Below are 21446 nucleotides of genomic sequence, written 5' to 3'. Positions count from 1 at the left end.
GACTTGGAAGCCTTGGTCGTGTTAGTCTGTCCATGGATTTTAGTCTTAGTTTTTGTCCAGAGTAGTGGCTTGTTGTTCTTCTCTTTTTCCTTTCTTGACTCGGCACGAGGGGGTCGGGTAGAGGTCCAGCGCTGGACTAGAAACCCCCTTGCTCGGTTGCGCTCTACCCCTGAAGATTCGCAGCCATTTACGAGCCTAATGGTGTCGCAGTCAGCTTGTCTTTATCCTTGGGATTTTTGGATTTGCCTCGTGGAACTGGTGTTTCATATTCCATGGGATTTCTTTAGTTTTTTCCATATATTTTTTAAGAACGAAGATTTTAGTGTAAAGATTTTTCATCTTTATTATTCCCATTTTTAAGAACGAATAATTTTCATGGTCAAATATTTATTAATCCCTCCTACTTGATTTAGTTTTTCGTACATGTACTATCTGACTGTTTCTGAGATTATATTTTTAATTTCACACAGAGTTTGTTTCTTTCGTTAATCTTATTGTGGGGTTGAGAGTTTGCTTTGTGAACATCTCCCCCTCATTTTACAGACTAACCATAACTTTTGTCTATGATTTTCCCTCAACTCACCATCCACACACACACTATTCCCCAAAACTACCTACTGATTAATGAATGTTTTAGTTAGTAGAGAGAAACCCCTTCTTGTAAGGCGGATTCTTCTATAAACACCAACTAAGACAGCCACAAAGGTTACTAGGTTATCTGCTGCATCATGTATTCATATTAAACAAAAACCCCTAAGTTCTAGAGTTAATTATCGTGTTAGACTACAAATTAACGTTTCTCTTACCTTTATTTATACTACTCACAAAAACCAAAAACAAATGGGCAAAATAAAGACCGGCGTTCTTAACTGATTCTCAGCCAGGGTATGTTTTTAGTATGTTCTTAAAATTCTGGTCAATCTCAGCCTGAATGTTCTTATAAGAAAAAGTTCTTCTAAAAATTGAAGATTGTACAGATACTGTTAAGCCAATATGTTACTTCATCATTTTGCTTGCGCTGTTATAAGCGTCACTTGAGCAGCAATCAAACCATGACAAAAATATGACGAGTAAAGGCGGGTATCGCAAGTAAGCAACAAAAGTAGGTTTTAAAAAACCTACTTGTGTTTGCGTTACCATTGTTTCTATAGTGTTTCTAATGACAGGTTAACTTTGTTTCCTTCAGCAGTCTTTTATTTTTAACAAAGATGTTCTCCCAGTCAGCACGGCTTCTTTACGCACTTTTCCAGACTAGGAAAGAAGCCACTCACAGAAAAAGAGAGTAAAACACGCTTTCTCTATCTGATCAAGGCTAGTGTATTTGAGAAACCTACCGGAAATATTGCGTCATGAAACGCATCGTCAATATATAAACAAACGAGCATTTGGGGGCATCAATTTTGACTGATTTTTTTGATGAACAGCTTTATTAAGAAATTAGTATTAAGTAATAAACTCTTTAGTGACATCCATGGTTATCTTCCTTATTTGGGTAGAAACAAAAGATTGTAGGTTCAAACTAACTGAACACTGAATTCACATTCACAAACACGGAATACATTTAAAAATATATAATAAAGTTCGGTGAAAATGTTTCTTCTATTCTACGTTCATAAATTATTCACGATATGGAAAGTTTAGGGATTTAACTATTGCTAGCTTTGGCGTGAACTCTGTCAGGCGTGAGTTCACTGAACCCTAAAACCGCATATCTCCGAAATATGAAGTAACTTATGCCCCATTTCAAACATGTTTAGTTACACACGATTTCAAAGTGTTTTCATTTTAAATCATGTTTACTGACTTCTATCGACTACGAATTTAGCACAGGTCAAAGCATGTGTTGAAACAAACCTGAATCTCATGGAAAAACCAGTCCTACATTTTTCTGTGACTTATTTTTATTTTGTTGAAGCCGGTTTAATTAAGCATGTCTTGTTGGTGTGAATCGGTTATTAGTCACGAGCAAATATAATTGGTGTCGGTAAACTTCCTAAACAACTGTTCTCGAATTGAAGAGAAAGTTCTTCGACAACTGACAGTACGGCTTGATGTTCTACCCTCACACGAATGAAATGAAGTGATTGCACAGATCTGCTCGTCCAAGAATGATATGACCAGATGACAGTCCAACAAAAACGGCACTCTACACACTAAATCGCCCAACAAACAATGCAGTAGAATCTTCCTCTGATTTCTTACACCTAAACAATCAAAGGAGAAGTTTAATTGTACAAGAACAATTAATTTCCAAACTGTGACAAACAGTTTCCTTGCTTGACCCTAAACTCCCTTCGATTCCTTTTAGAGCTCTAAAAAAAAGAACGCCCGATGGCAAGTTATATTTTTCTTAAAAGCATCAGCTTTTTTTGTAAGCGATTGCTGAGAAACAAATAAGAAAAAGACTCATTAGATACCCTTTCCAATAAGCTCAAAGAAGACACTCACTTCAGTTTTACAGAAACGTTCATCATTCTCAACAGCCTTCTTGCGAGATCTCCACCAGACATCTTTTCGTCTTCGTATCTGTTCCTTCACAAACATCCCTAATTTACACCTCCAAATCTTTAAAGATAGGAATATTAACACCCCACCGATGATACCGAAACCAGCACTCCACAAAAGCAATTTGCAGAAATTTGTCTCCATTTCTTTGATTTCTCCTGTTCCACATGCACAACGCAGCGCGCAACAACGAGCAAAAATAGATCGTCCAAGAAAACAATGAATCTTACTGGTTCTACATTTTTTTGTAGCGATCTGAGAATATCACATTCTTCTCACAGTCTACAACAATCACCGGCGAGCAATATTAAATTAAGTACACTTCGCATAACAGAGATTGCTCCGGTTTCAAATCATAAAAGAAAATGAAATTTCTGTAATTTGATGTTAAAGCTTAAAGCTAAAAAGTTCTAAAAATCCATAAGAAACTAGAAAACTGCTAAAAACGAGGGCGTTTCGACGTTACATAACGTCATTAGCGAGTCAAGAAATGAATGATAGAATTTAAAATAGGTGATTTGTTACGTTACGTCATCGCCATGTTGGTGGACGGAAACATCAGCTCCTTTTTGTTTATTGCGGCATTGTTATCTGTGTCTATAGAGATTGGTTGCAAACCACCTATACCAAGATTCTCTGAATATGTTAACAGTTCCAAGGCACGTATTAATGTAAGCCAGGTGCTTAAGGCGGCCGCAAACGAAACACTCTTGTGGAAAACGATGGAAACATTGTTTCCCGAAATGTTTCCTCGGCGCGCAAACGAGGAAACATTTGCTTTCTGAACAAATTCAAAAACATTTTTGCTTCCTGGGAAGCAAGTTGTGGTTCCGCAACAACGGTTCACCTGGGGCCGCAAACCGGGAAACATTTGCTTTGGCAAAAAAAATTCCGTCATTCTTATTCTATTATTCCTCTTCATTCCCCGATGGTACTTTTGGTGGTAAGGATTCGCCTTCCACCGAATTTCAGCTTATTTCCAATATGTGGGTAAATAAAGAACTTAGCTGAGCACGCTACATATGAAAATATCATATTGCGAAATATGACCCGTCAAGGTTTCGTAGCCTGACAAAACATCCAAGACCTCCAAGGCAAGGCTACGGCATTTTTAAAATTTGGTGGCAGTTGCAAAATTGTGGTGCCTGAAAAAATTCGTTCGCACTAAAAATGGCTTCGCTGACAGATTCGTGTAGTGCGAACAGTATCCTACGAGCGGAGTCTCCTTCGATCTTCCTACAAAAATCGGGAAAAGGAAGGAGAGTCTACCAGCCGCCTCGACATTCTTTGATTTACGGCTCACCCAAACAAATGCATGAGTCAGTCCAGTTTTGACTTGTCAAGCCTGCTTTTAAATTTGCGCATGATCAATTCCTATGAGTATTTCCTCCGTATGTCGGTTACAGAGACTAGTCCGGCACAAACGTATAAATTTTTCATTAAAAAATGAAATGGCAATTTGAAAGTACGACCTATCTTGCGTTTCCAAGGAAGTGATTACTTGGTTGTCGAATGTTTGCCACAGTTGTTTTCATTTTGTGGTTTTGCGGTTACTGGTCACGCACGGCTGACACCCGATGCAATTCTTTTCGTCTTCGTATCTGTTCCTTCACAAACATCCCTAATTTATACTCCCAAATCTTTAAAGATAGGAAAGTCAACAACCCACTAATGATACCGAAACCAGCACTCCACAAAAGCAATTTGCAGAAATTTGTCTCCATTTGTTTGATTTCTCCTGTCCCACATGCACAACGCTGCGCGCAACGACTAAAAATAGATCGTCCGATAAAACCATGAATCTTACTGGTTCTACAATTGTTTGTAGCGATCTCACAAAAAAGAAAATCGTCTCCCAATATCACAGTCTACATGAATCACGAGCAATATTAAATTAAGTACATTTGGCATAACAGAGATTGGTCCGGTTTCAAATCAGAAAATATATGAAATTTCTGTAATTTGATGTTAAAGCTTAAAGCTAAAAAGTTCTAAAAATCCATAGGAAACTAGAAAACTGCGAAAAACGAGGGCGTTTCGACGTTACATAACGTCATTAGCGAGTCAAGAAATGAATGATAGAATTTAAAATAGGTGGTTTGCCACGGTACGTCATCGCCGCCATGTTGGTGGACGAAACATCAGCTTCTTTTGTTCGTCCACCAGCAATTGTACATTGCGGCATTGTTATCTGTGTCTCTAGAGATTGGTTGCAAACCACCTATGCCGCAAACCGGGAAACATTTGCTTTGGCAAAAAAAATTCCGTTATTCTTATTCTATTATTCCTCTTCATTCCCCGATGGTAGTTTTGGTGGTAAGGATTCGCCTTCCGCCGAATTTCAGCTGAAATGCAATATGTGGGTAAATAAAGAACTTAGCTGAGCACGCTACATATGAAAATATCATATTGTGAAATATGACCCGTCAAGGTTTCGTAGCCTGACAAAACATCCAAGACCTCCAAGGCAAGTCTACGGCATTTTTAAAATTTGGTGGCAGTTGCAAAATTGTGGTGGCTGAAAAAATTCGTTCGCACTAAAAATGGCTTCGCTGACAGATTCGTGTAGTGCGAACAGTATCCTACGAGCGGAGTCTCCTTCGATCTTCCTACAAAAATCGGGAAAAGGAAGGAGAGTCTACCAGCCGCCTCGACATTCTTTGATTTACGGCTCACCCAAACAAATGCATGAGTCAGTCCAGTTTCGACTTGTCAAGCCTGCTTTTAAATTTGCGCATGATCAATTCCTATGAGTATTTCCTCCGTATGTCGGTTACAGAGACTAGTCCGGCACAAACGTATAAATTTTTCATTAAAAAATGAAATGGCAATTTGAAAGTACGACCTATCTTGCGTTTCCAAGGAAGTGATTACTTGGTTGTCGAATGTTTGCCACAGTTGTTTTCATTTTGTGGTTTTGCGGTTACTGGTCACGCACGGCTGACACCCGATGCAATTCTTTTCGTCTTCGTATCTGTTCCTTCACAAACATCCCTAATTTATACTCCCAAATCTTTAAAGATAGGAAAGTCAACAACCCACCAATGATACCGAAACCAGCACTCCACAAAAGCAATTTGCAGAAATTTGTCTCCATTTGTTTGATTTCTCCTGTCCCACATGCACAACGCTGCGCGCAACGACTAAAAATAGATCGTCCGATAAAACCATGAATCTTACTGGTTCTACAATTGTTTGTAGCGATCTCACAAAAAAGAAAATCGTCTCCCAATATCACAGTCTACATGAATCACGAGCAATATTAAATTAAGTACATTTGGCATAACAGAGATTGGTCCGGTTTCAAATCAGAAAATATATGAAATTTCTGTAATTTGATGTTAAAGCTTAAAGCTAAAAAGTTCTAAAAATCCATAGGAAACTAGAAAACTGCGAAAAACGAGGGCGTTTCGACGTTACATAACGTCATTAGCGAGTCAAGAAATGAATGATAGAATTTAAAATAGGTGGTTTGCCACGGTACGTCATCGCCGCCATGTTGGTGGACGAAACATCAGCTTCTTTTGTTCGTCCACCAGCAATTGTACATTGCGGCATTGTTATCTGTGTCTCTAGAGATTGGTTGCAAACCACCTATGCCGCAAACCGGGAAACATTTGCTTTGGCAAAAAAAATTCCGTTATTCTTATTCTATTATTCCTCTTCATTCCCCGATGGTAGTTTTGGTGGTAAGGATTCGCCTTCCGCCGAATTTCAGCTGAAATGCAATATGTGGGTAAATAAAGAACTTAGCTGAGCACGCTACATATGAAAATATCATATTGTGAAATATGACCCGTCAAGGTTTCGTAGCCTGACGAAACATCCAAGACCTCCAAGGCAAGTCTACGGCATTTTTAAAATTTGGTGGCAGTTGCAAAATTGTGGTGGCTGAAAAAATTCGTTCGCACTAAAAATGGCTTCGCTGACAGATTCGTGTAGTGCGAACAGTATCCTACGAGCGGAGTCTCCTTCGATCTTCCTACAAAAATCGGGAAAAGGAAGGAGAGTCTACCAGCCGCCTCGACATTCTTTGATTTACGGCTCACCCAAACAAATGCATGAGTCAGTCCAGTTTCGACTTGTCAAGCCTGCTTTTAAATTTGCGCATGATCAATTCCTATGAGTATTTCCTCCGTATGTCGGTTACAGAGACTAGTCCGGCACAAACGTATAAATTTTTCATTAAAAAATGAAATGGCAATTTGAAAGTACGACCTATCTTGCGTTTCCAAGGAAGTGATTCCTTGGTTGTCGAATGTTTGCCACAGTTGTTTTCATTTTGTGGTTTTGCGGTTACTGGTCACGCATGGCTGACACCCGAGTGCATTTGAATTTTTAACGCATGCTCAATACGAAACGTTGAGGCGGCTGGCACAATCTCCTTCCTCTTCCCGATTTTTCTAGAAGACCGAAGGAGATTCCGCTTGCAGGGTATGCGAACAGCAGGGCCTTTTAGTAAAACATCACGAGTAAAGAATGTCCCTAAGTTCTAGAGTTAATTATCGTGTTAGACTACAAATTAACGTTTCTCTTACCTTTATTTATACTACTCACAAAAACCAAAAACAAATGGGCAAAATAAAGACCGGCGTTCTTAACTGATTCTCAGCCAGGGTATGTTTTTAGTATGTTCTTAAAATTCTGGTCAATCTCAGCCTGAATGTTCTTATAAGAAAAAGTTCTTCTAAAAATTGAAGATTGTACAGATACTGTTAAGCCAATATGTTACTTCATCATTTTGCTTGCGCTGTTATAAGCGTCATTTGAGCAGCAATCAAACCATGACAAAAATATGACGAGCAAAGGCGGGTATCGCAAGTAAGCAACACAAGTAGGTTTAATTAACAATTAATTTCCAAACTGTGACAAACAGTTTCCTTGCTTGACCCTAAACTCCCTTCGATTCCTTTTAGAGCTCTAAAGAAAAGAACGCCCGATGGCAAGTTATATTTTTCTTAAAAGCATCAGCTTTTTTTGTAAGCGATTGCTGAGAAACAAATAAGAAAAAGACTCATTAGATACCCTTTCCAGTAAGCTCAAAGAAGAAACTCACTTCAGTTTTACAGAAACGTTCATCATTCTCAACAGCCTTCTTGCGAGATCTCTACCAGATATCTTTTCGTCTTCGTATCTGTTCGTTCACAAACATCCCTAATTTATACCCCCAAATCTTTGAAGATAAGAATATTAACACCCCACCGATGATACCGAAACGAGCACTTCACGAAAGCAATTTGCAGAAATTTATCTCCATTTCTCTGATTTCTCCTGTTCCACATGCACAACGCAGCGCGCAACCACCAGTAAAAATAGTTCGTCCGAGAAAACAATGAATCTTACTGGTTCTACAATTTTTTGTAGCGATCTGAATATTTCATGAATATTTCCTCCGTATGTCGGTTACAGAGATTAGTCCGCCACAAACCTATAAATTTTTCATTAAAAAATGAAACGGCTATTTGAAGGTATGACTATCTTGAATATCCAAGGAAATGATTCATTGGTTGTCGACTTTTTGACGTCGACTTTTTGACGTTGAGGCGGCTGGGAGAATCTCCTTCCTATTCCATATTTTTTAGGAAGACCGAAGGAGATTGTGCTTTCAGGGTATGCGAACAGGGTCTTTTAGTAAAATATACGGTTTCGTTGGTATTCAGGAGTGTCACGGTGCTACCAGCAGGAAGTTGTACGACATTCACAAACTATCACACCTTATTACAAAAGTGTCCGTAATAAAGAGGTCAAGTTTGCATTTGCTCTTTTGGGTCGAGATTTTATGTCCGTTGTGTGGTCTATACCGTACTGTTGAGGGTCCATATCGATGGAGGTTACGCACTTTTCGTGTTCTTTGAAGTGCCCAGAGCCGATCATTCCAAAAAGGGAACTCTGCATCTAATTCTACATACCGATAAAAATGGTCACTCAATACCCGCATTTCATGGAAAATATTTCCATTGCAACTGATTGTAAATAGCTGATCAGACTACCAATGGCACATGGGATTCCCTTGCTAAAGAAAGACTGGCACAATATTTGAAGAATTGTTATGTGGTTTTGGTGAAAAAATACAGTATTAAAATGAAACATTCTATATCCAAATCCAGTCTCACTAGATTATTGCTATCATTATACCGACGAGAGAGCACCTTTAAGGCACCATTGCCATTCCAACTTTCGAATGACTCGAATCATGCTAATTTAGTGTGAAACCTCTGAAAACGATAGAGTTCGTTGAACTTGTGCTTGCCTTAGAAAAGCATTGCCATTTAGTGAAGAGTGGAGTGCGTACATGTACGAGTGCTCTGTGACAAAGGAATTACAATCCATATATGCAGAAAAATATGTACAGTAACATCTTGTCCAACAAATATTTAAGACGATGAGCTACAACAGAGTAGAGGATCCGCTTTACAAACTCTGGTTACAAAGAAAACGTAGTTTTTAATTCGTGTCAAAAGAATACTTACTTTCTTGACAAAACTCGCCTCACTTTCCTAATGAAACTTTTCAGTCTTGTGCATCAATAACATTGTTAGGCAAACACTCCTAAAATTGTTGGGTGTTGGGGGTTTTTGCACGAAGTTGTTGAATCTGGTCAAACTTTTGAGCCAACAACTCTCAACATTTCTTCTGTTCCGTGATCGCCAGCGCGTAGCACAACAATGTTGGATTGCACAGCCCTTCCAACGTTGTACATATGGTCTCCATGGAGATAGCAACGCATTAACATGTTGAAAACAAGATGGCAGCCGAATTTAATTGTCTTATGGCTCATATCCTTTCCATAATGCGTCCGTTTGCACGGAGCTTAAGCCAACATTATAGGGAGTAGTTGTTTCTGCAGATGATGGATGGTATTGGTAGTTGTGCGCAAACAGACGCAACAACTCCCAATTCTGAATATTATAAATTGCAGTTAATTGTGTATTGTAATAATTTGTAGGATACATTTTCCAAAACTTGTCCAATTTTTACATGTTACTTTTTTATTTCACCTAGACACTTTAATAAAGGTTTTTGTTGTTGTTGTTGTTATTGATTGATTGATTGATTGACTGATTTCCGGTAAACTCATCAAATAGAAACTAAATCTTCGTCAACACATGCAGAATTTATTGCCAGTTACTATGGGACAAATATATTCAGTTTCTGGTGTGGATAGGACAGCAACCACTTAATGTCCCTAACTTTATATATTTGTTTGATTGTGCATAACAAACAACTTTGGACAGCAGATACACAAATACAAATTACGACAAGAGAGCTCAGAAACCACTAATAGTCATACCAACCAGATTTCACGCGCGGCAATGTTCAACTCAAATATAAAAGCTGGTGCGCTAGCTGTCATCAAAAATAACTGTCATATAAAATTTGGGTAAATCTTGTCACCCAAACGAAGAAATGAAAGTTGTCCCATGACAATGTGCCGTATTTAATAGACCATATTCGTATTCCCAGTATTGGACTGGAACTAGCTTGCAATGGAGGCTAATGCAGGGGAATATATTAAAAAATATTTGCATTTGAAAAGATTTCCCCGCATTAGCCTCCATTGCAAGCTAGTTCCAGTCCAATACTGAGATTACGAATATGGTCTATTTCCTCGTATATATGTAGCTTCAGTGATTCAAAAATGGAAAACCTTTTCTTTTTTGGCGGATGGCAGTTGGCGTTTTTATAAGCACTACGAATGACCAAGTCAGTAAGATCGGTGCTTGCGAAAAAGCAACTTCAGGCCCTCAGTTGTCCCAAGGCCGAATAGCTTAATGCAGTGGATAAGTTACTTTATTTTTTCGTACCGAGATTTACGCGCCAAAAAAGATCGAGATAAAAATAGTCTCTGCGCTAGAGAAGCCAGCTGATTGGTCATACGATTTTTTTCACTTGTGAAAAACGACGTATCGACGCTCTGATTGGCTATATCCTTATTTTCACTAGTGAAAAATTGTCGTATCAGCCTTTTGATTGGCTAATATGATGTTGAACTTTGCGCGGGTGGCCTGTGCAACGACAGCGTCAGTAAAATTTGTGAACATGGCGGCCAACTGGTGTATGGTTTTCATAGTTTTTGATCTTTTATTGCTTAGTTTTCTCCACAAAAATACTTCAGAAGATCTTAAAAAGTTTTAAAAGTGCCCAAGCGAGGCTGACGTATGGAAGGTTAAGGACTTCTTTTATTTCAAAAATATTTTGCTATTTGTTTGGGGCTTTTGCAAATGATCGGTGGTTTGATAGCCTCTGGATTAGCTCTTACCTCGTTAACTTTACGATCTCTGTACCTATATGATAAACAAATTCCTTCATGATTGGCTCGTTTGTACTAGTTTTATTACTCACTCGTTCGCTTTGCTCACTCGTTCGTTTACGAGATCCTTCACAACTCGTGAATAAAAATCGTACGCACTCACCAACCATGAAGTAATCTATATGTCCCGAGTATGAAATATTTTTCACGTTGAGCGTTGGCCAAGGGTCTCATACACGCCTTTACTCAGATGCGCTTGGAGTGTGCACATTCGCGTTACGTGCTGAACAAAAAGTGAAATTGTTGCACAGACTGAAACTGTCGAACCGTGTCTTATCTTCAGGGTACAGTTATCCCGCCTGGGGCCTGGTAGCGCCTAGATAGGGACTTTGTTGGCCGCATGCAACCTCTCAACTCTCAAAGATTGTCTAGCTAAAAAGCCAACCACCAACCAAAATTCCTCTTGCTCTCTCTCTCTTACCTTCAAGAAGCTGTTGTGTCCCTTTTTGTAACTCGTTGAACTTATTGAGTACAATCTGCCAGAGTCTGTAGCACTTGTAAACTTCCGGCCAAGGAGAATCATCATCTAAGTTTTGACTTCGGTTCACAACGTTACTCGTAAGTTTTGACAAATTTTCATGCTCTTTAAGGAGTGCAATACCTTTGTCTTGAAGTTCACTGTGAGTGGGAATGTCTCCCATATCAAACAATGATTCGATACCTTGAACAAACTGCTGGGAAGGCATGGGGCTCTCTCTTTTTTCAGAAAAATTTTCCAGTTCAGAGTACAATTTTACGGTTGTTGCTTTAAGTCTGCGATACTTGATTGGTAACTTAAGTTCTGCACCTTCACCGAATGGATCAAACATTTCTTGTTTGTCAGCTTGGTCTGAATTTGGAAGACAATCTCCTTTTCTCAGTGCAGAAATGGATTCTGGCGATTTTCCAGTCACACTCCCTGGTTTGTGATCCCTTTCTATCAACGATGACGAATGTACGTTATCATCTGGTACGTCCAGGCCACGACGCTGCCTTATTTCAATGGATTCTGCATTACAAGCTCGTGCATTAAGGCGCGTTGCTGAGGACGAGGCATCTTTAACCTCTGGCAAAGAAACCACCGTATCGTGTCTTTTAGAGTCGACATTCACTCCACCAGCTGATGCCAAGTTCCGCTTTGATGAACTTGCTATTGACCCTGGTAATAAATCACAATACCAACAGCAGTTATCACTACGATTAAACCACACAAGCGCACGCACTGCAGTTTGCTATAGAAAAGGGACCTTACGGAGCCGCGCTGGCGCGTAAGCCGTAATTCTCAAGCTGCTCGCGCAAAGCTTATGAATCAAAATGGGTGATCGGAAATAAAAATGTGATCTAAATTCGCGAAGACCGGAAATAAAATATTGTTAGAAATGTTGAGCAATTTCTCGAAAATGAGCTCGATGACCTACTCTGATTAATATTTGTTTGTTCGCATTCTCAAAGAGAGTATTAAAAAAATTTCGAGTGGAACATTTTTACATCTTCTAACAGCGTTTTCGTTAACAATTCAACTTCTACAAGATAAATACTTTTTATACCACATACTATGCAAGAGGATTACATGAGTTTCTCGAAATTTGAAAAAAATGCCAGGTCATTGATTCAGTTTTAAGATCATACTTTCCAAACGGAACTTTAGATGGTCTTTGAGCACCGCTTTACCACTGCCATGGCAACCGTTGGGGAGTCGCAGACACCATTAAAATGTTTCTGACAATAGTATTGGACAAATAACAAAATGTTCCTCTACTGAAATGACCGACAGTGTTGTAATCCTTTCCCATTGGAAACTGTCTGTTACCGTGCATTTTTCATTTTTGTCCATTTCTTTGCCGTCGTCAGCAAAACAACAGGGACCAGTTACGATCTAACACGACGACGTCGACGACAACGCCACAAAACAATGATATCATTGGTTAAAAGAGAATAAATAATCGAGCTGCACGTGCGGCACGGATTTTTGCTCATATTTTTGCGGCTCTCTCTACATGACGACGACGTGAAATCACCAGATTTTATGTTTTGACGACAACTTGAGCATGCAACAGAGAATCTTTCGTTCTCTATTTTCAGTCTGAAACCGTTCAAACCGATTTATTTTTAGGATACTTCACCCATATTGTACGATGTGAACGAGATGGAATAGAGACGAAAGACTTATAATACAGCAAAGTTATATTTTGAGGTTACATTTTCGTCGACGTCGGCGTCGTGAAACGTGAAATAATCATTTTATTGGAGGTTTTATGGATGACGTCATCACTAGGAGATAAATTTTCATTTTCTCCCCTAAATTAAGCGTGACCGCCATATCAGTTTCATTCTTGAGGAACTGCCACACCATTGTCATGTAAAAAAGCTTGGAATACTCGCGAAGTGATTACAATTGTAATAACGCGAATTTCTGTTTTGAGATGACGTTCTCGTTGCTGTTCCCCTTGTCGTTGCTAAAGCTCCCTTTAAATTTAAGCAAAGACGTTGCCGTGCAAAGCAAAGATGTTGTCTTTGCTTAAACTCCCTGGTACGACGACGGCTACCGCAACGACAACACCACAAAGCAAGAATATTATTGGTTAAAAAAGGAAAAATAATCGTATTGCACGTACAGCACAAATTTCCCGGGGGCATTTCTTTACTTCAGTCCACAAAACAACAACATGAACGACACCAAATTTTAGCGGTTTTGACGACAACCTGATCATGCAACAACGAACCATTCATTCGCCAGCTTTACTTTAAAACCGTTTGTACCCATCCAGTTTCCCTAACAGGGAGTTTAAGCAAGGACAACAGCAAAGTCAACAAAAGCGCCAATCCAAAATATAACTTAGTGCTATCGCCAAGTATTTCGCGATTATTACATCTTGTTCACCTTGGGCAATACGGGCGATCTATCCTGTAACTGGTTAGGGTTATTCTGCAAAACAACAAGGGTGACCAAACAAATTTAAGACTTTCGCGACAACGTGAGCATACAATATTGAACCTTTCATTCTCTTTCTTTGCTTCATCTCGATCCATTCCTAACAATCGCGGTTTTCTCAATACTTGATATTTGCATTGTACACATACCAGGAACGGTGGAAGAAGCTGAAAATTATTTCGTTAGAATTTCTAGTACCGCCGTTGTTGCTTAGCTTTCCTGTAGCTCCCCATTCGAGGGAAAAGGTTAAAATAGACCAAGCTGGCAACAATTTTTTAAAGAGACTTATTTAGACGCTTAAACGAAAAGAGCAAAGACAATAAGTTAAGAGAAAAAGAAACAGCACGAATGGCATAAAGGACGATAATTAAACTTACACTTTCAGCACTGCAAAGTGTTTGATAAAAATAATGAGAAACTACAATACGGCGGTCTTTAATTCAAAGAGTATCAAGGATAATTGTTAATACTTTATCCCAAAACGTAAATTTCGGAATTTGACAGAATAAAGTTAACCTGACTGGGATAGTTTCCAAAAGCGATACACCAAGCCAAACACAGGGGAGGGGGGGGATTAGCTTTTTAAAAATGGATTAGCTTTTTAATGGATTAATGGATTTTTAAAAATGGATTAGCTTTTTAAAAATGTTTGAGTTGGTGATATGTTTTTATAGGAATAGACACGTGATAATACTCAGGAGGATTGGTCTTTTGTTTTGCTCATTGAAAAGAGCGCATGCAAGCATGAATATGTCTGCAAGGACTCTTTTTAATGAACAAAAGAAAGGACCAAACCTCCCGAGTTTGTATACACCTAATTCAAAAATGGCCGCTGATTTATGCGGGTACAAATTGGCCCTTGTTGCTTCGTTCAAGATGAAATATTCCTTTGAAGTTTAAGCTTAAGAACGAGGCATCAAGGGCTAATTTCAATAAAAACAAAAGAATATTTAAATGGCCGCCATTTTGTAATAAGGTGTATTGGGAAAACAAAATGTACAAGCGAAAAAGGTCTGTTAATCGCAAGAAGCGCGCGAAAAAATTTCATGCAAAGAGGATTTCGCTTGGCTGTAGTTCCATTTGACGGACAACAGAGACCAGTTACGACCTTCGATGGTCACGTCAACGAAAATTGCATTTCAAATGCAAGTTTAAGTTATCAGACTTTTTTCCTACTTATTTAATCGCGTTTAACTTCCGTTTAAAAGTGGAATCAACCATCCAAGGACAGAATTGGGTAAAAAGAACCCTTGCACTAAATAAGAAAATTAAAATTTGGCGTTTTGTGCTCACGTTTTCCGTCGAACGTCCGTAGATTCGGTCAGCTCGCGTGGCAGATTTGCAGGGAAGACGAAAGACGTGAAAAAAGGTTAAAACGCACAGTCACGCTGGGGTATTCTTTCACTCAATAAAAACCATCGTCACAGGCGATGCTCCAGTGTCGCAGAGGGTAAGAAACTACAAAGTCCCTTCAAACACACTGGTTTCCTTTTCCGTCTCGTTGAACAACAAGGCAGAAGTGGTATACTAACACTGCCTTAGTTTTGAAGTAAAGATAGAGAGTGAACGCTTCACGATTATACGCTTACGATGACTTAATAGGCCAGTTTCGAGTTCATGTCTGCCTCCTCTTCAAAGCGAGTCTAAGTGCGAAGTTTTTCTTAAGAAAATGGACCATATTCGTATTCTCAGTATTGGACTGGAACTAGCTTGCAAGCTTCCAACATTGAATAGGGGGGAGGGGGGCTATGTAAGAGAAAGTGAAACTATTTCTTTTGAGCTTTAACAGAAGCAGGTTGAAATGCAGCTCTGGTGTGGTTCATTTACATAACCTTCCCAACTACTTTTGTCTATGATTGTAGCTTTAATGGACGAGAATGCGTCAGTTACTCAGTAGGGAAAATCCTTTCTCCGCCTAATAATATCCGTCTCGCGTGGATCCTCTTTCCTTGTGGTACTCTCAGCCTACCAGCCGGTTGTGATCTTAATGTTATATTATCATCACACATGTATCTGCGAGTATTTTCCCTCCCAACCAAAAGGGACTTAACAGCGGACAGACCACAACACCGGGAACTCCATGGCCTCCTCCGCTTTGAAAATAGTGTCTGGGTCCAATCGATTGCATGAAACCGTTCTTGGTTTCCTCTACTCTGTTAGTTCGATCGTGCTAAATATATTATATAAGTTAATATTCCAAGCAAATTTTATCATGGTTACCTCGTTTGACAGGAGCCCATCTGGAGCGTGCAACTTCCACACAGCGTCTGTGAAACGGCGTTTTCACAAGTAGGTTTATTTTTAGACTAGCCCTTCCCGCGAATTAGGTTAAAAAACAAAGGCAGTTCCGGTTCGGTGACCCTATGACGTCAGCTTAATTTCTTGTAATTGGTCATCGGGCTCCTGTGGGAATCTCATTCGCGGGAAATTCAATCTAAAAATAAATCGGTCTGTGAAAACGCCGTTACACGAACACAGTAGAGTTGTAGGCTCCGGGTCATGGGTTCCTGGCTTGATGAGTACTTTGAGCTCTTAGAGCGATTGTTAATTAAAAAAAATATTAAATCTGGGTTACAAATGCGTGCCGCACGTACAGAATGATTATTTTTCCGCATCTAACCAGTAATCCTACGGTTTTGCAGGCATTGAGGACTTCACACACCCTACTGCTAATAGTTTCTATTCCTTTCCATATCGTGTTGCAACTCAGAATTCCCTTCCAAACACTACCAGAACGTTTAATTTTTTAGATTTCAGGAGACAAATTTTTATTTTCAATTTTGAATGCTTCAGTAGTAACGCAACATTTGTTCTTTTCTTTTTGCTTTGTTTTTCCTTGAAAATATTTAACAATTATTGGGCGAGGTTGAGCAAAGTATCGTGATTTGTCAGCGGCGAGAGCCGAAGCCGAAGGCTGAGACACATGATTGATCTGCGCATAGTTAATAGAGGGGAATGGTTTGGAAGCTCGGCAAACATCAAAGGGGCAAACAAAGATGCCAAGATTTAGGTTGGAAGTCCACGACCGTGCACAATTTTTTGTTTTGCGCTCATGCACTATGCATGAGTTATGTAACCAACACGTTTCTATTGGTTAGTTCCTCGGTACGGAATAAACAACTATGTGTTTTGTGCACGGTCAAGGTCAAAAAAGAGAACAAAAACCTGCAACAAATAAATCTGTCGGGTTTCATAACCATTCCCTCCATTAACTATGATTTGCGAGACACTGACATGCCCCGTTATTTACGATAACCGAATTCAATAATTGTTTTATCACTCGATGAATGAGTTTGGTTTTTATTTTTTTACAATTCCCAACAATTAAATCACTTTCTGAAAGCTCAGGAAAGCGAAATGCCATTACCACACTAGAGCTTGGTTTCAATTACGCATGATCAGAATATAATTTGCAGCAAAACACTTATTTGTAGGTCACGTGGTGCGCTCTCTGCCAATGAAAAGAAAGGAAAAATATATCGAATGATAAAAGCTTTTATTAAGCTACTCTACAGTTCGAGGTAGGTACAGATACAAGAGCCCATTACCTGGAGACTCCATACGTATTATACCCCTGGGTCAACCCTGTCCCATATCTTTTATTTCAGAACTGCTATATCTTTACATCATTCTGAAATACCTTCGTGTTTCGGGTGTGCTGCACGTGACGTAATCAGTGGCCGACCATAGGTCTCTTATGATTGGCTATTGTGAAAACACCCGCGAAAACCCCCCTGGGAGGAGTTTCTAAAAATAAAAAGATACGAGCCAGGGTTGACTCTGAGGGTTAACTCTTTTATATAAAAGATGGACGCTTCGGGTAATGAGGTTCCTGATAGATAAGTATACATGTTGTTGAAACAGTTGAACTTACCTTGCTGTTTGGAGTCATTTATCGTCTGTTTCCCCTCTTTGGCGTTTCTCCCTATTACGCTACCCAGGTAGACATTCGTAGAGCTTTGTGACTTCGCTGGCCGTATGAGAGACTTCGCTGATGAGGGTCTCCTCCCATATGATGAACTGTAAGTACTCTTCAAGACCTGCCTCTGTGCCGCCGATTTCCCTGCGGCGGAAGGCTTCTTTGATGCTGCAGGTTTGCTGGGTTTTGAAGAGAGCGATTCCTTTGTTGCGTGCAGTGGAGGTTCTTTAGCATGAGCCGCTAAAAACACAAAAAGTAAATAAGTCAACAACATTTTTCACGATTTCAAGTCAGAGGAAAGAATACATCCATACAAAATGGGAATTATCACCGAACATACGTGTAAACATAGAAGATTATAAATGCTGCATTAGTGGTTTTCCCACAAGTCGTTTTGCTGCTCGCTGCAAATCAAAGCTGATTCACTGAATGGTAGTTTTGCCACAATTCTGTTTGATGTAATTTCATTTTAAAATTTGTAAGCACCTGTCACAGTTAAGAAAAGCTAAGAAAGTGAAAGTAATGTATTGCTGCAAATCGACTTTATTATGCAGTACACTGTATATGTGTTGCAGTGAGCCGACTTCAATGTGTAGCGACATGACCATAAGGTAACCTCATGGAGGACGTTGCCAGACAGCTCCTATCACAATCACTTTAAGCGTCATGCTAAGCACTTTACCGATTAGGTAGAGAGTGAAATTTACATCTTTAAATATGGGGTTATTTGGTGCAAAGGTTATTGGAAAAACCAAGTCCAAGAGGTCTGGCTTTGGAAAACGAAAAACAAAACCCTTAGTAACCAGTACAGTTAAGGTCACAGACCATGACACAAATGTTGACTCCTCAGAATGTGGCTTTTTCGGAGCAACTCCAGTGACATAATCAAAAGACACAACATACAATATTAACCAGCCCCCAATGACGAGTAAAAATTAAGAGTAAAATCTTTTAAGTCTCGCTCTATACAAAAATCTCCAGTTCTGAAAAACATACTTGTGACCGGAATAGGCTTTTTAGAAGACACCTTCTTTTGGTTAGCCTTAGCTGCAGCTTCATCAATCTAAAAAGCAACAGAAAGCACTGATTTCACAAATGATCATTAATAATAATCACAAGAATACAGTCACCTCCACACACCCTAATTTGTCTTATTTTCCTCATTTCCCTATGACCAAAACAGCATCCGTGAGAAAATTAATAAAGTGCAATACTAGAATACTAGAACAACCTACAGTAGGAAAGAATCCTAAACTGGCAGCAAATTTGAAAGTTTCCATCCCAATTAACTATTAATTAAAGACATGTGGTTCCCTTAGATTCCACAGTTTTTTTTCCTTGAGAGACTTATGGTAAGATAAAAAAAAATTAAGTCATGGGCACTTTAAGAACAAAACCATAATAATTATTTGTTGACGATGAATTTAACATCATAATTGTGACCATGTAAGTGCCATCAATCAATAAATTGGCTTTTTTCGTCCAGCAGACATGTTCGCCTGAAGCAGAAAAACCAGAGTCCCGAGCCTTAAGACTCAATGGAAAAAATACAAAGAAATATCTTCAGTCCCTCTAGACTCAGCAAGGCCTCCAACAGAAAAACACAGAGTCTGGTAGAATTTTTTATACTTGTTATTGTGAACTCCTAGATTGTTTATTGTTTGCATACTTTTGTTTGTATCTCTCTTGCTTTCTGTGCCTTGGCTAACAAACCATCCAGTGCTGCTAAATCTTGTCTCTCAGCTTCTTTGGCTAAGCAATGAAATAATCAACAAATAGTTCATAAATTACTAGAAAGCAAGCAACTGAATGAAACATCCAGTACATACAGAGCTTGCAATTCTTTAGTTGTCTGGCTAGTGACATTTTTTAAGTTTGTCACATGTTACTCAAAACATTATTCATGTAAATCAACATCTACTAATCAAAATATTATTATTATCATTATCATTATTATTATTATTATTATTATTATTATTATTATTATTATTATTATTATTATTGCAATGTGCAAGGTGGTCATTTGACTCCCTTAAATGGCAGAGATTATAAGTTAAAAAATTAGACCTTCGATTAAAATAATAATTTAGAATCCACTGAGTCCATGTGTTTGTGGAACACACAATAATTATTCATTCTTTGTGTTACGGGTACAGACACTGTTTTTACACCTAGTAAGAATAATGCAATTGCTGTCAATAACACTTTCAAAAAGTGCCTGCTTTGATGCTATGATCACAAGCTAGACCCCATTTTGCTTAAAGTACCTCACCTTCATTATCAGTTATTTCTGTACCCTGTACAACTGCGCTTTCACTCTGGTGTAACATTGACGACTTTGCTGTGTTTTCTGAAGTTTCTTCGCTCTTGTTAGATTTTAGAGGCCTAAAGGTGTGCACACAATTAATGTTAATAAGAATTTATTTAGACTCCAAATGTTTTATGAGCCAAACTTACAGCCCATTTCTCGGAATGGAAGTCCCAAAACATTTCTGGTGCCACAATTCCATTTGTACTTTTAAGTATCAAACTTCTCCATCTTTTTGCTTTTTTCTATATTTAGGCAATAGAGGACTTTTCCTGCATTTACAAAGCCTCATCTAAACGTGAGGGGGAGTTGGGAGAATTCGAGACTGTTATGCGTAAGTGTCTCAAATTCTCCCAACTCCCTGAGTGTTAACCACAGAAAAAAGTCCTCTATTGCTTTTATAAATATTTCAAAAATAATTCGACAAATAAAGGAAAATGCTAGTTTTTTTTACTTCCTGATTGAAACAGATTAATTTTTCTCAATACACGCTCATATTTCCTACCAGCCAATCAAAACACGCATCTGAAAATACACAACCAATCAAAAATCGTGTGATTGTCACAGCTGTGTTCACATAATGGTACTCTCATCTAAACACAGCTATTGACCAATGAGAGTGAACGTACTATCCTAATTAGTTTTTTTTTCCTCTCAAAAAAAGGAAATTGATGTTTCATAAATAGCTTTTTAGGCCTATAAATTTTTCAGAACTTTACAAAAACCACAGTCCCTGATGATAATAAAATTTTATTAGAATAAGACTGGTTCATCACACAGTAAAGTATGCATGAATACAACAGCACAAAGGCAAGCAATGACTAAAAAATCTAACTTCAGTTCTCCTAAGTTGATGCTCGCTAACAAACACACATTTATTGAGAGAACGATCCCAGTGTGAAACACACTACCACCTAACAGTTTTGCTTCTTCATCTCATTTTCGGTGTTACTTTCAGTGTTATGACAATGGAAGCTCCACTGTGAGATTAGCTCAATTAAAGATAGAACATACTGTAAACATCTCAGCCATTCCTTGACCACTTAAACTGATTTTAACTTGCTTTGACTTAGGGATTTTACCAATTTGGGTCAACTGAAATTCAAGTTAAGCTTAACAGCGTCTGAAGTTTTTATCCCAAAGAGTCATTCACAAATAATTCAATTCTGAACAAAAATCAGCTCCGACATTTAATAACTGACATTGCAAATAAAACAATCAACAATTGACATGTATTTTAAGTTACCCCTAGTACCCAGCATGGTTATCAACTTTTGTAATAGAAATGTGTCGCATTTTGTAAATCGAACAGGCTAAAACAACAGGTGTATGACAACATGTGTCTACATGTTCCAGCAGTCGGCAAAGTCCCTTTTGACTTGTGGCTGTTTCTGCTTAGGTGGCCTCATACACCACAAGCCTTTCTGAGACAATTCACTGCCAGTCAGACTACTTTTGCTGGAGAGAACACACTCACAAAGAACAACCACAA

General features: G+C 38.7%; 1 protein-coding gene across 9 annotated transcripts in view; it reads right to left on the bottom strand.

Moving 5' to 3' along the window:
- The window catches only part of LOC137970667 (uncharacterized), a 49506-nt gene that overhangs the window by 22994 nt on the left and 5066 nt on the right, over positions 1 to 21446 (bottom strand). For 5 of the 9 annotated variants that reach the window (XR_011116843.1, XR_011116844.1, XM_068817189.1 and 2 more), the window contains exons 3-7: positions 19919 to 20031; positions 19316 to 19398; positions 18643 to 18709; positions 17602 to 17886; positions 11238 to 11954 (exon numbers count right to left, since the gene is read on the bottom strand). Coding sequence is in view for 7 of the 9 variants with exons in the window: in XM_068817189.1 (XP_068673290.1) it covers positions 11238 to 11954; positions 17602 to 17886; positions 18643 to 18709; positions 19316 to 19398; positions 19919 to 20031 (1265 nt within the window). In the remaining 2 variants the exon portion in view is untranslated. Of the gene's footprint in view, positions 1 to 1915; positions 2205 to 3013; positions 3140 to 11237; positions 11955 to 17601; positions 17887 to 18642; positions 18710 to 19315; positions 19399 to 19918; positions 20032 to 21446 lie in introns of those variants that run through there. The other 4 variants (XM_068817192.1, XM_068817195.1, XM_068817188.1 and 1 more) reach the window with 4 other exon arrangements.

This window comes from Montipora foliosa, chromosome 9 (assembly GCF_036669935.1).
Source record: "Montipora foliosa isolate CH-2021 chromosome 9, ASM3666993v2, whole genome shotgun sequence".
NCBI lineage: Eukaryota > Metazoa > Cnidaria > Anthozoa > Scleractinia > Acroporidae > Montipora > Montipora foliosa.
This window is presented reverse-complemented; position numbering and strand designations above follow the sequence as displayed.